Source organism: Eretmochelys imbricata, chromosome 6 (assembly GCF_965152235.1).
Source record: "Eretmochelys imbricata isolate rEreImb1 chromosome 6, rEreImb1.hap1, whole genome shotgun sequence".
NCBI lineage: Eukaryota > Metazoa > Chordata > Testudines > Cheloniidae > Eretmochelys > Eretmochelys imbricata.
Window position 1 is genome coordinate 90163788 of NC_135577.1, and position 14192 is coordinate 90177979.

At 49.3% G+C, this 14192-nt stretch overlaps 1 protein-coding gene across 1 annotated transcript in view; it reads right to left on the bottom strand.

Moving 5' to 3' along the window:
- LTBP2 (latent transforming growth factor beta binding protein 2) overlaps positions 1-14192 on the bottom strand; it is a 129899-nt gene that overhangs the window by 104719 nt on the left and 10988 nt on the right. Inside the window, exon 2 of the mRNA XM_077820347.1 lies at positions 12915-12985. Within this exon, the coding sequence (XP_077676473.1) occupies positions 12915-12985 (71 nt within the window). The remainder of the gene's footprint in view (positions 1-12914; positions 12986-14192) is intronic.

Below are 14192 nucleotides of genomic sequence, written 5' to 3' on the forward strand. Positions count from 1 at the left end.
GCAACAGCTGTATGCCGATGTAACTTAGGTCAACATAATTTTGTAGGGCAGACCTGGCCACAAACTTTCGAGTCACACAGAGCTCTTTTTAGGTCTGGGGAAAGTACTCCGAGCATCAAAGCTAAATACAAGGTGGAACAGATTGTTTAGCATAAGTAGTTAGCACACATTCTAAGGGACCAATCAAGATAGAGTGGCCCATTAATATCTCTGCAGTCATAGTATAAAAAGGGTGGTTAAGTGCATGGACTGAATGAGACACTGGATTTATGGCTTATTACAACAATCTGTAAGCCACTAACCCTCTCTTTTTGTCCTATGTCTGCAGAGGTGTTAATAGGCTACTCTGCCTTGAACAGTCCCTTAGAATGTGTGCTAACTACTTATGCTAAACAATCTGTTCCACCTTGTATTTAGGGGTGATGCTCAGGGTACCTTTCCCAGGTCTGAAGAAGAGCTCTTTGTGGCTTGAAAGTTTGTGTCTCTCACCAACAGAAGCTGGGTCAATAAAAGATGTTACCTCACCCAACTTGTCCTCTAATATCCTGGGATGGACACAGCTACAATTACACCACATACAGTATATTCACGTCCGCTTTAAACTCTGGTACTTTATCAGGAGCCCAGCCATCAGAGACTAGCCATTCTAGGTTTCAGAGTAGCAGCCGTGTTCGTCTGTATCCGTAAAAAGAAAAGGAGTACTTGTGGCACCTTAGAGACTAACAAATTTATTTGAGCATAAGCTTTCGTGAGCTACAGCTCACTTCATCGGATGAATCAAATGAAGTGAGCTGTAGCTCACGGAAGCTTATGCTCAAATAAATTTGTTAGTCTCTAAGGTGCCACAAGTCCTCCTTTTCTTTTAGCCATTCTAGGAATCCCTGAGCTGCTGAGATAAAGCAAGTGAAGGAGGCGAGTGGGGTCAGACCCGTTCTCTCTTCAGGCAGTAGGGAAATTGCCGTAGCTGAAATATTCCAGCCTTTGGATCTATCCCCTGCCAAGCTGTCCCAGCAGGCTTAGAAAAGAACTTAAAAGCCCTCTGAAAACTGTTTTTCACCCACTCCAGATGCGCAACAGAGGGCTGATCACCTGACAGCAGCAGCATAGCCAACCCTCAGAATTTAAAAATCATGAGTCAGGCCCTGAAAAATCACAAGCTTCTCAAAAAAATTATAAATATTGGATTCTTTTTATTTGCCTTCCAGCTCTTAAGTTACACCCAGGTCACGTTTCAAGCTTTTCTCTGCACCATTAGGGCTAGAAACGTACTCTTTCAAAATGAAAACTGAGATTTTCCAGTAATCACTTGTCTCCAGGAGTTGGGGCTTTAAGGAAAAACAACACATATTGCAGGACTCACAATAAAATCATGAGAGTTGACAACACTGCAACATAATCAAAATAATCGTAGGGCTAGCACAGGGGTGGGCAAACTACAGCCCGGGGGCTGCATCTGGCCCTCCAAGCGTTTTAATCTGGCTCTTGAGCTCCCACTGAGAAGCGGGGTCTGGGGCTTCCCTCGCTCTAGCTGGGGAGTGGGATCAGGGGCTTGCCCCACTCCACGCAGCTCCCAGAAACAGAGGCATGCCCCCCCTCTGGCTCCTATGCATAGGGATAGCAAGGGGATTCTGCATGCTGCCCCCGCCCTAAGCGCCACCCCATCAGCTCCCATTGGCCAGGAACCACAGTCAATGGGAGCTGCAGAGGCGGCACCTGCGGACAGGGCAGCACGCAGAGCCACCTGGCTGTGCCTTGGGGTAGGAGCCAGAGGGGGGATATGCCACTGTTCCTGGGAGCTGCTTGAGGTAAGTGCCACCCGGAGCCTGCCCTCCGGCCCTCTCCTGCACCCCAACCTCCTGCCCCAGCCCTGATCCCCCCTCCTGCCCTCCAAACCCCTCGGTCCCAGCCCAGAGCACCCTCCTGCACCCCCAACCCCTCATCCCCAGCCCTACCTCAGCCTGCACCCCTAGCTGGAGCCCTCCCGCACTCCAACCCCCAATTTCATGAGCATTCATGACCCGCCATACAATTTCCATACCCAGATGTGGCCCTCGGGCCAAAAAGTTTGCCCACCCCATTCTAGCACCTACAGGTTCCCAATTGAGATCAGGGCCCCACTGTGCCAGAAGCTGTACAAAACACATATGATAACTCTTCATTGCAGAGGTAACTTGGGTGATCAGCACCAAGATCTGAGCACCCATGTTAGCCTAAGCTGGGTGCAAGCTAGGGTGACCAGGCGTCCTGATTTTATAGGGACGGTCCTGATATTCAAGGCTTTGTCTTATACAGGAGCCTATTACACCACCCCGATTTTTCACCCTTGCTCTCTGGTCACCCTAGTGCAGTGTCTCTCAAACTTTTTTACTGGTTACTCTTTTTACACAGCAAGCCTCTGAGTGCGACCCCCTTATGAATTAAGAACACTTTTTTATATATTTAACACCATTATAAATGCTGAAGGCAAAGCGGGGCTTGGGGTGGAGGTTGACAGCTCACGACCCCCCCATGTAATAACCTCGTGACCTCCGAGGGGTCCCGACCCCCAGTTTGAGAACCCCTGCCCTAGTGCGAGCAGCCATACTCCAAAGCCCTGCTTGAGTTACTGGGGCTGCACTTACCCGTGTGTGTCACCAGGGCTTTTGGGGGCATATCCCATGGTTCTTTGCACTGGAATAAGATGAGTTGCTCTATGATTCTTTTCCAATGAACTGTGGGAGAACTTCTAGGCCCACAAGGGAAATTGTGGGAAGGCACTGGAGGACTATCAGCACTTGAGTAATTTAGCCTGAGTCCTCATGGCACAGTGGGCAGGTTACCAGCAGGAGTGAATGTGGCACCTGCCACACTCCCAGCCATGCTAGCTGTCCCGGGTTCAAAGCACCACTAACCTTGGGGCAGAGGCATGTGTGCCGGGATGGGATGGGGCAGAGGCGCAAGAAATGAGTCAGAGCCCAGGATAAATCTGCAGTGAAGAAATACCCCTAGTGAGAGAGAGTCCCTGCCCCAAAGAGCACACAGTCTGAATAGCCAAGAGTACTTTCTCCCCCCGCCCCTTGCATGTCTCCATTTTACAAAGGGAAAACTGAGGCACACAGAGATTAAATCACTTGCCCCAGTTCACACAGGGAGTCTGTGGAAGAACCAGAACCAATCCCAGATCCTCTGAGACTCAGCCCAACTGCCTCAACCCTAAGCCCAGCCTCACAACATTGCAACCTATAGTTGTTTATTAAGCCCCGGAGGCCCAAATTAAAAGTGTGTTTTAGAAATGTAAAAGGCTAAGTTCAGAAGGGAGTCCCCGTCACCCACCCTGTACCTGACCAGCTAGTGCTGTCACCCCATGGAACGGCAGGGACTTGTTGCTTAAGGTGGAGACAAGGCAGACAATCCCACTTTTTTTCTGTCCTCCTATCAAACTGCCTCCCTCACTTCCACATCTACATTTGCTGAACACCCTCTCCCCCACTTTGGGCAAGTAGCCCAATTCCCAAAGCGGTTCTGGGGGCTGGTGGTGGGGCAGAGGGCAATTCTTGGGAGAATTCCACAGCTACACTATGGAGAGGCTGTGACGAGGTGGTTGTGGGACAGCGTAACAATTGTGGTTGGGTAAAGGTGCCCGTCAGGGATGGCAAAAGGATTGCTCAGCTAGGAATGAGTGGAGAGGAGTGGGGCCATGAGGATTTAGGACAAGGAGGAAGGAGTCAGAGTGGGTGCTGGGATTGACCATTGTACAAAGAACTATCCTCATCTTCATTCCCTTGCTGCACTTCACTGAGGACAAAGCCCTTAAGAGTCCCGTAGCTTAGGATGCTCTGCATATAGCTTGGTTTGCTGATCTGTCTGGGTAGGAACTAAGGAACATTCCAAGTGGTTGCAAACTTCGTCCCATAACTTAAAACTCGCTCACCCCCATCCCCAATTCTCAGTTTATCAGGAAGTGTCCAGGTGTCCCAGAATTAGATACTTGCATGTTTCTGCATCTTCCCAGCCTTTGAGTCTCAGGAAATTTCATTTTTTCCCCATTGTATTTCAACCCCCAAGACTGGAAAAAGCCACATGGCCAGAGAATTTTGTCCAAGATCTGGATTCAGTCATATACACAGATAATGAAGAACAAAAATCCCTGGAAAACTGTGAGCTGGAGAAGGGAGAAAATCACTGTGCTTGGTATAAAGAAAAGGAACCTTGCAACAAAGCCCGTTGCCAACTGTGTCCACATATCTATTCAGGGGACACCATCATAGGGCCTAATCACATCAGCCACACTATCTAGAGGCTTGTTCACCTGCACGTCTACCAATGTGATATATGCCATCATGTGCCAGCAATGCCTCTCTGCCATGTACATTGGTCAAACTGGACAGTCTCTACGTAAAAGAATAAATGGACACAAATCAGACGTCAAGAATGATAACATTCAAAAACCAGTCAGAGAACACTTCAATCTCTCTGGTCACTCGATTACAGACCTAAAAGCGGCAATTCTTCAACAAAAAAACTTCAGAAACAGACTCCAAGGAGAGACTGCTGAATTGGAATTAATTTGCAAACTGGATACAATTAATTTAGGCTTGAATAAAGACTGGAAGTGGATGGGTCATTACACAAAGTAAAACTATTTCCCCATGCTTATTCCCCCTCTTCCCCTCCCCCCCCCCACCATTCCTCAGACGTTCTTGTCAACTGCTGGAAATTGCCCACCTTGATTATCACTACAAAAGGTTCCTCCCCTCCCCCGCTCTCCTGCTGGTAATAGCTCACCTTACCTGATCACTCTCGTTACAGTGTCTATGGTAACACCCATTGTTTCATGTTCTCTGTGTATATAAAATCTCCCCACTGTATTTTCCACTGAATGCATCCGATGAAGTGAGCTGTAGCTCACAAAAGCTTATGCTCAAATAAATGTGTTAGTCTCTAAGGTGCCACAAGTCCTCCTTTTCTTTTTGCAGATCCAGACTAACATGGCTGCTACTCTGACACCTGTGCTTGGTATGTTACAGGCATTAGATCCTCAAAGAACAGGGGCAACATTCTGGCCATACCCTCTCTCCTGTCCCAATGCTGAGACCCAACCTATGGCTTTTAGACATAAACAGAAGCTCCTCCCCCCTCCTTTCTCACAGACACATTGTCTCTGGTTGCATTTCCATCTGGATAGAGCCCCCGATTTGCTCCATGTACAAGATCAGGAGATCAAAAATTAAACAAAAACACATTATGGCTGGGAAATGAATGGGAACAGGATGCCAGGGTCCCCTAGGCAGCTTTAAAAATATCAGCCTGAGTGTCCCCAGCAACCCAAACTCCAGCAGAACAGCATTGGGGAGGGAGGCTGCTGGGGACCAAGCAATGTTTACACAGCAGAACCATTAGTTTAGCTTCAAGGAGAGAAAGGTTTTGCTCTAAGGCCTGCCTGAGATTTACCATCCCCTGTCAGGCCTCCCCATGTTAACAGTGTCCTTATAAAGAAAAGGAGTACTTGTGGCACCTTAGAGACTAACCAATTTATTTGAGCATAAGCTTTCGTGAGCTATAGCTCACTTCATCGGATGCATACTGTGGAAAGCGTAGAAGATCTTTCTATACACACAAAGCATGAAAAAATACCTCCCCCACCCCACTCTCCTGCTGGTAATAGCTTATCTAAAGTGATCACTCTCCTTACAATGTGTATGATAATCAAGTTGGGCTATTTCCAGCACAAATCCAGGTTTTCTCACCCTCCCCCCCCCCACCTTCCTGGACACTACAGTGCTAATAAACGATGGTCATATAAACACCACCCGATACCGGAAACCTACTGACCGCTATTCCTACCTACATGCATCCAGCTTTCACCCTGACCACACCACACGATCCATCGTCTACAGCCAAGCTCTGCGATACAACCGCATTTGCTCCAACCCCTCAGACAGAGACGAACACCTACAAGATCTCTATCATTCTTACAACTACAATACCCACCTGCGGAAGTGAAGAAACAGATTGATAGAGCCAGAAGAGTTCCCAGAAGTCACCTACTACAGGACAGGCCTAACAAAGAATATAACAGAACGCCACTAGCCGTCACCTTCAGCCCCCAACTAAAACCCCTCCAACGCATTATTAAGGATCTACAACCTATCCTGAAGGATGACCCAACACTCTCACAAATCTTGGGAGACAGGCCAGTCCTTGCCTAAAGACAGCCCCCCAACCTGAAGCAAATACTCACCAGCAACCACATACCACACAACAGAACCACTAACCCAGGAACCTATCCTTGCAACAAAGCCCGTTGCCAACTGTGTCCACATATCTATTCAGGGGACACCATCACAGGGCCTAATAACATCAGCCACACTATCAGAGGCTCGTTCACCTGCACATCCACCAATGTGATATATGCCATCATGTGCCAGCAATGCCCCTCTGCCATGTACATTGGTCAAACTGGACAGTCTCTACGTAAAAGAATAAATGGACACAAATCAGATGTCAAGAATTATAACATTCATAAACCAGTCGGAGAACACTTCAATCTCTCTGGTCACGCGATTACAGACATGAAAGTTGCGATATTACAACAAAAAAACTTCAAATCAAGACTCCAGCGAGAAACTGTTGAATTGGAATTCATTTGCAAATTGGATACAATTAACTTAGGCTTGAATAGAGACTGGGAGTGGCTAAGTCATTATGCAAGGTAACCTATTTCCCCTTGTTTTTTCCTAACACCCCCCCACACCCAGACGTTCTTGTTAAACCCTGGATTTGTGCTGGAAATGGCCCACCTTGATTATCATACACATTGTAAGTAGAGTGGTCACTTTAGATAAGCTATTACCAGCAGGAGAGTGGGTTTGTTGGGGGAGGGGGGTGAAAAAACCTGTATTTGTGCTGGAAATGGCCCAACTTGATTATCATACACATTGTAAGGAGAGTGATCACTTTAGATAAGCTATTAGCAGCAGGAGAGTGGGGTCGGGGGAGGTATTTTTTCATGCTTTGTGTGTATAAAAAGATCTTCTACACTTTCCACCGTATGCATCCGATAAAGTGAGCTGTAGCTCACGAAAGCTAATGCTCAAATAAATTGGTTAGTCTCTAAGGTGCCACAAGTACTCCTTTTCTTTTTGCAAATACAGACTAACACGGCTGTTACTCTGAAAAGTGTCCTTATAATTAATCTTTGCCGACAATGGCTGGGCACTTGAGCAGTCACAGGCAGCCCACATGGGCAGGAGCCCAGCTCCCAGATAGCATTTGTGCTGCTCACAGAAAAGTCCCTAATGAGAGAAAGATGCTGGCCCCGCACTTTGTTTACAGACACCGTCTGGCAGCCCAACATGCTCTCTACTGTTTGGCTGCTGGTGGGGTGGAGAAGGGAGGTGAGTCAGCCTTTGGCCCCTTGTTCCAGAAGAGAAATTATTTGGCTTCTCTGGAATAACTACATTAACAATCACAAGATCCTGCAGTGAACAAAGTGGGGCCTCATTCTCTCACTGTCGACCTGGGCAGGTCCTGTTACCTAGGTGAAGTCGATGGGGCTCTGGGATACTCTGGGCAGATTTCATAGGCTGAACTTTTATTCACAAAGGTTTCCCCTGATGCCCGAGTTTGTTCTAACCACCTCTGGACCCTGACCTGCAGTAGAGTGGATCCCACTTGAGACCAGGATAAAAACATTGTGGCAGGTGCACTGAGATGCACTCTTACAGCCAGATGGACAGAACAGGTGGGGAGGGGGTGCCTGGGACGGAAGGGGAAAGCCCCACAGGCAGCACTTAATGGGGGTTACTGGGCTGTCTTGTCTGAAACCTCTTGGGGCCAGCGATGATGTTTAAGCTCCTCTGGTCTGTTTGCTGCTGGCACATTCATGAATTCTAACTGCTACTCAAATGCTTCTGGGAGCCTGAAATGTTCTAAAACAGATACATTAACCTGCTCATCCATAAATCTAAACAGCTACACAAACATGCCAAGCAGCACAGATTCCTTCCCAGTTCCCCCCCCCCCCCCATGCCCCAGAGCTGCCTAGTACAGCCCCCATCTCCAGTTCCTTCCAATCAGGAAGATTCAGGCACAGCTGTGGCACCTACTCTCCCAGGCCCTTGCTCTGACTCCTGCAAATGGCTTTTGCAGAGCAGACGCAGTCTCCATCTCCATCACCAGTCCTGGCACATTCGGCGCAACAGCAGGAACCCTTCACGAGCGGAAGGCTTTAATCAGCCAGCACGATGGGAACTCCGAGCTGGGAAGTGACAGCACAGCAAGAGGGCTATAAAAAGACGAGGAGAGGAAGAATCGCACTTCACCAGGAGAGGAAGGAGGAGAGATTTCAGAGGCCAGGAGCACCGCTGGCCCAGGGAAACTCAACCCCGAACAGGAAAGAGCTCAAGAGTCCTGCATTTTTATGCTAAAGAAAGGAACGTACATGTGTTTACAATGGAAAGAGAACTCCGCTTAGCTGGAGGTGGCTTTGGAACGTGGAGTCAGACGGTGCCAACCCAGAGGGGAGGTTTTCTGGGAACTCTGGTGCACACTGGCTTCAGACCCACCTACTACAACAGCCTCATGCAGCAAGGGCACAGACAGCTCCTGGACTCAGGCTCCATTGCAACCCACACATCATTTTGTGCCCTGCACACCGCGCTCTGGCAGCAGCAGATACTTTCACTCTGAACTATGTGGAGGGGGTCACTAGAACTGGAGCCAGGCAGGAACAAAGGAGCTGGAAACAGGGGGCCTGGATATTCAGGGATGGGCATGTTAGGAATACCGTTGGCTGTGCTGAGGAGTTCCTGATCTCCTCCACCTCACCTCCCACCTGCACGTTCCACAGGCCTCAAACTAGCTCCCACCTCTGCCCAATCCCCACTTTGTTACAGCTCCTACCACTGCCCACACAGCACCCTGCCCTTCCCCCCAGGCTCTGTGGCACTAGCGGGGAGCCCACCCAGAGTAAGACAAAATCAAACCCTATTCCTTTCCAGGACCCCATTCTCGCAGTGGGGACTAGTGTCCAGCAGCAGAACAAGAATGTTTCTTGAAGCCCTTGACAAGTGGCTCCCATGTGCATGGCAAGCACCAGATCCCCTCCAGCATCACCACCCAGGGGCCAAGAATGTACTTTGCCATGGAAACAGCTCAGGTCCAGTCCAGCAAGAGATTGAAAGAGGGGGAGCACTTGATACATCAATGTTCAGAGGGCAAATGTCCCTTGGGAAGAGATCCCAGGGGCAGCTCACTCAAGAGCAGAGCTTGTGGAAGGCTGGGTCCGTCTCCTCTCTTCACTTCCGCCAGGCCCAAGATTTACTCTCACCGAAAGGGAGTTGTCACCTGAGAGGGATGCTGGGCCCCAGCGTGGATGGAGGAACCATCTCACTGCACATTTAAGCAAGTTCCCTTTGTCCCTATTGAAAATGTCTCTAGTGAGGAGGCTCCCGCCACCCCCACCTTTTGCATCCCCCATCAGAAATGGTTGCCCAGGGTGTGGCTGTGATGTCCCCGTATGGACATGTGTCTTCCTGTCAGGCTCATCTAAAAGGAGATGCAGGGGGGGATCAGGTCCAGATTTGGCACAAACAGTTTTTGCGAGCAGTGACTTCAGCAGGAACAGGTGGGAAAATTAATGGCAGTTACCCACAGTTCTAACCAGTCTCCCAGCCACAGTGCGCCAATCCCTCACCCCCTTCGCCTGCTGGGCAAGAGCAGGGGAGATTCTCAGCCAGGAATCAAGGACATCAGAGGGTGCTGAGGACATGGGAGGCAGTGAGAATAACAGAGGGCATGGTACTGCAGTAGCAGTAACTCCGCTTTCGACAGGCCTGATCTCAATTTTCTTTGATTTAAGGATCCGTCAGTTGCAGTTCAGAAAACTGTTTCCAATCTGCATGTTTCATTAGCAGCGAAACAGCAGCAAGATGATGCCAAGAGCTAAATTTAATTAGCACAGATCAACCTAACATGCAAATGAGCCTGAAGGGGGCAAGGCACTCACATGTGTGACATTCTGCAGGTGAGGAGCCCCAGAGGGACACTAGGGCTTGACCTCAGTGGTTTAGGGAGGAGAGGCACAGACAAACGGAAGAAAGAAACACAGGCAGAGAGAGAGAGCTAGAGATGGAGTGTGGGTAGGAGGAGGATTCTGGCCCATCCCTGACTTCCAGGGAGTTCCCCCAAGGACAGGGCACTTATTCCATCTTTGAGCTGGGGAGAGGATCAGACCCTGAGTGGGCTGAAGGAAACACACTAAATCCAAGTGGGTTTGCAAGATCCTGAAAGGGGTAAGGAGCCTGGAGCAACCCTATTTGGGGCTGTGTGTCCAGCCTCCTTTCAAGCAAAAATAAGGTTAAGCAAGAATTGCTGGGGCAGGAGATGGGAATAGAAAACTTGAGGCTCCTTATTGCAAAAGCCCCAGGGTTAGGACATAGCCACCTGCAGACATTAAAGAGGACAACCAAAGCAACAACCGAGGTCCTGGCTGAGCTCTCACCGGCTCAGAGGAAGCCTTGCTCTGAAAGGCTTGGGAAGAGTTGGCCTGTAGAGTGACTCAAGCCGTGGCATCCTCCTAGCCCAGCCAGAAACCAAAGGCCAATCACCAGACCACTGCTGACAGTGGTTCCTTGTGGACAGAGCACTGGACTGGAACTCAGTTTCTATTCCCAGCTCAGGTCAGATATTGACCTCATTTGTAAAGCGTTTTGAGACCTATCATAATGGCTAGGTACTCCCCCTTCCCTTCTGGAGGCAGTCATCAGCCTCCAGCCCAAGAGATGTGCACAATAGAGAGCTCTTCAAGGCAGGCCACATTTCTGGGTTTGGGACCTGCAGTCTCCATGGGCTGCCTCTCCATATTAAGTCACAGAATCCAGAGAAGGACAAGATCTAGGTTCTTCATCTAGCTGTCTTGTCCTCTCAGTCAGTCTACTGTTAAACAGGGCTCCCATGCCTTCCCTTGGGAGACGGTTCCTCAGCCTGACCTATTTCACCATCAGGCAGTATCTTCCGGATATTTTGCCTACGCTTCCTCAGTCCTTTGCCATTACCCCTCATGTCACTCCCATATAACACATTTCACTCATCTCTATCCCTACAGATCTTGGCCAGTGTGGGCCTACAGTGGTCACTCATGGCTTGTGTGCACCAGGCTGTCCTGTTGTGTTTAAACAGGGCTATGAGGAGACCAGACAAGTTTGCGGACACAATGCTGACCCTGAATGCCTGGGCAGGGGAGACAAGGACAACTAGCCACTCCTCTGCTTCCCTGTAATGCTGCTTATTGCTCAGGAGCCCAGTCTCCTCCAGACTTTCCTTCCTCTTACTATTGCTCTCCTTATTTGCTTGTGACAGAGGTTTGATTTACAGGGCTCACAAGAAGAGCAGCTGCAATCTACTCCACTTTATAAACCCCAGATGCAGACCCAGCTCCACTACAGCATCACAGACGGGTGAAGCAGAATTCCCAGGTGGCCAACTCCAGAAGTCAGGCCCACTGAAGACAGGCATGGAAAGGAGAGAGACTGCTGCTTGGATTTACAAATGTTCTCTGCACAGAGTCTCTCTGGGATTATTTGGGCAGCAGGTCAGAGGGGAACAGGCAGATTTCTGCGGGTGGTCCACGAAGCATGGCCGCAGCGAATGCTGGAGCTGAGGCCTTTGCAGGATAAACCCCGCTCTTCATTCATTCTGCGGTTTTAGAGGATTTATGTGTTTGGAAACTTGCAAGCCATGCTGGATCCACAGGTTAAGAAAACTCACCAGCAGCCAGTGAGCTGCCCTGATTTACAATGTAATTAATTGCATCACAGGGGTTCCAGCTCATGTGGTTAATGATGTCACCAGAGCCCCCTCCATGGGATTATTTCCCTGTAAATCACTGCACTCTGTTTTAGTCCTATGACTGTGTCGAGCAGAGCTGCCCTGCAGGAGGCCCCAGCCCAGAGGGCCCTGCATTTACAGGCAAGAGAGGAGTTCTGAAGTAACAGCCAGAGAGAGGAAGAGGGTTCCCCACACAGAGGGCCCCCTGGGTGCTGTATCAGAACTGAGGGATAGGGGTGAAGGTGTTTGTGCTCACACAGCTCCAGTAATTCCTACCTTGGGAAAGCATGAAGGGACACAGCCTCCTTGGGAGAGCAGCTCCCCAGTAACGAGCTGGTCAGGGATTGATTGAGCGTTCAAGCCATTTTCTGTTGTCTCCCTAGTGTGCACACCCCCTTAGAGCAGGCTTCCACACCCCAGCCCCTCCCAGGGCAGCCCCTTCGCCAACCTAGTTAGTTGCTTTTGTAAAAAAACGTTCAGATCATTTGGAACCGTCAATCTGGGGGGCAGCAGCTGCCATGTGACCGTATTGCCACTACCCTCCCTCACCACTCTCCCTCCTGCAATTTATCACAATCACTTGGGTCTTGTTTCAAATTTATCAGCTCTTAGAAACGGACCCATGTCTCTGAATGTGTATGTGCAGTACCCAGCCTAGTGGGGCCCCGATCCTGATTAATAACAAATTAACAAGGGTAAGGGGGCTGGTCTCTGACGCAGTCGATGTTAGCATGGACTACTGACCTGGCCAGAAGTGCTGCAGCACCAACAGGGGACATGCGGCCCAGCTCTGGGAACTATATATGTAACAGCACCCACAGGGGGCGCTCCATTCTCTCTGCCGTGGGAAGCACACCATGCCCATAACAGGGGGTGGGGTGAGTCAGGCAGAGAAGGGAATTCTCTCCTTGTTTATGTCTCAACCAAACAGTGGAGAAATTCAAAGACATCAGTGTAACGACTAAGGGGGCTTCAGGGCCAAAGGACTGGGAAAGGGCATCCTCTGGCCCTCCTGCCACACCCATCACTGGGACAGCTGAGTGCCTGCCAGCGATGCATTAAGTGCCATGACTGACATCTCTAATCGATTGTTCTTTCGTACTCACGTTTGATGCATCGGTTTGTGCCAGGAGCAGTTGTCCACCCTGAGCAGCACTGTCCCCCGCAGACGTTCGGCCTAAGCAGTCACAAACAGCGGGATTAGGAAAAGAGAGGCGGTGAGGTCTCCCCATAGCCAGCACCTCCAGAGACACCAACAGAACCACTTCCTACAACATCTGAGCTTTCCTTGCACCCAGACCACTGCAGCCTGAGCTCTCAAGCCAACCCAGGCTGGTCTTGTTAAATACTTGGAGGGGAAACCCCCTAGGAAGGAACATCGGTGCTACAGGGAGTGGTGAAGGTGACTCAGTAGGGGGTGCTCTCCCTCCTGAATCAGTACTAACCTCAATGCCCTAGCATGGTTGCTAGGGGGGGCTGTGCTGCCAGAGGTGCCATTTTGCTCATGAGTATGTTGGTAAATGCAAAGTAATGCACATTGGAAAACATAACCCCAGCCATACATGTAAAATGATGGGGTCTAAATTAGCTGTGACCACTCAAGAAAGAGATCTTGGAGTCATTGTGAATAGTTTTCTGAAAACATCCGCTCAATGTGCAGCAGCAGACAAAAAAGCTAACAGAATGGTGGGAATCATTAAGAAAGGGATAGAGAATAAGACAGAAAATATCATATTGCCTCTATATAAATCCATGGTACGCCCCCATCCTGAATACTGCCTGCAGATGTAGTCCCTCCATCTCAGCAAAGACATATTGGACTTGGAAAAGGTTCAGAAAAGGGCAACAAACATGATTAGGCGTATGGAACGGCTGCCATATGAGGAGAGATTAATAAGACTGGGATTTTTCAGCTTGGAAAAGAGACAACTAAGGGGGGATATGACAGAGGTCTATAAAATCATGACTGGTGTGGACAAAGTAAATAAGGAAGTGTTATTTACTCCTTCTCATAACACACAAACTAGGGGTTTGTGAAATTAATAGGCAACAGGTTTAAAACAAACAAAAGGAAGTATTTTTTCACACAATGCACAGTCAACCTGTGGAACTTCGTGCCAGAGGATGTTGTGAAGTCCAAAACTATAACAGGGTTCAAAAAAGAACTAGATAAATTCATGGAGGATAGGTCCATCAATGGCTATTAGCCAGGATGGGCAGGGATGGTGTCCCTAGCCTCTATTTGCCAGAAGCTGCGAATGGGCAACAGGGGATGCATCACTTGATGATTACCTGTTCTGTTCATTCCCTCTGGCACTGGCCACTGTTGGAAGACAGGATATTGGGTTACATGGACCTTTGGTCTGACCCAGTATGTCCGTTCT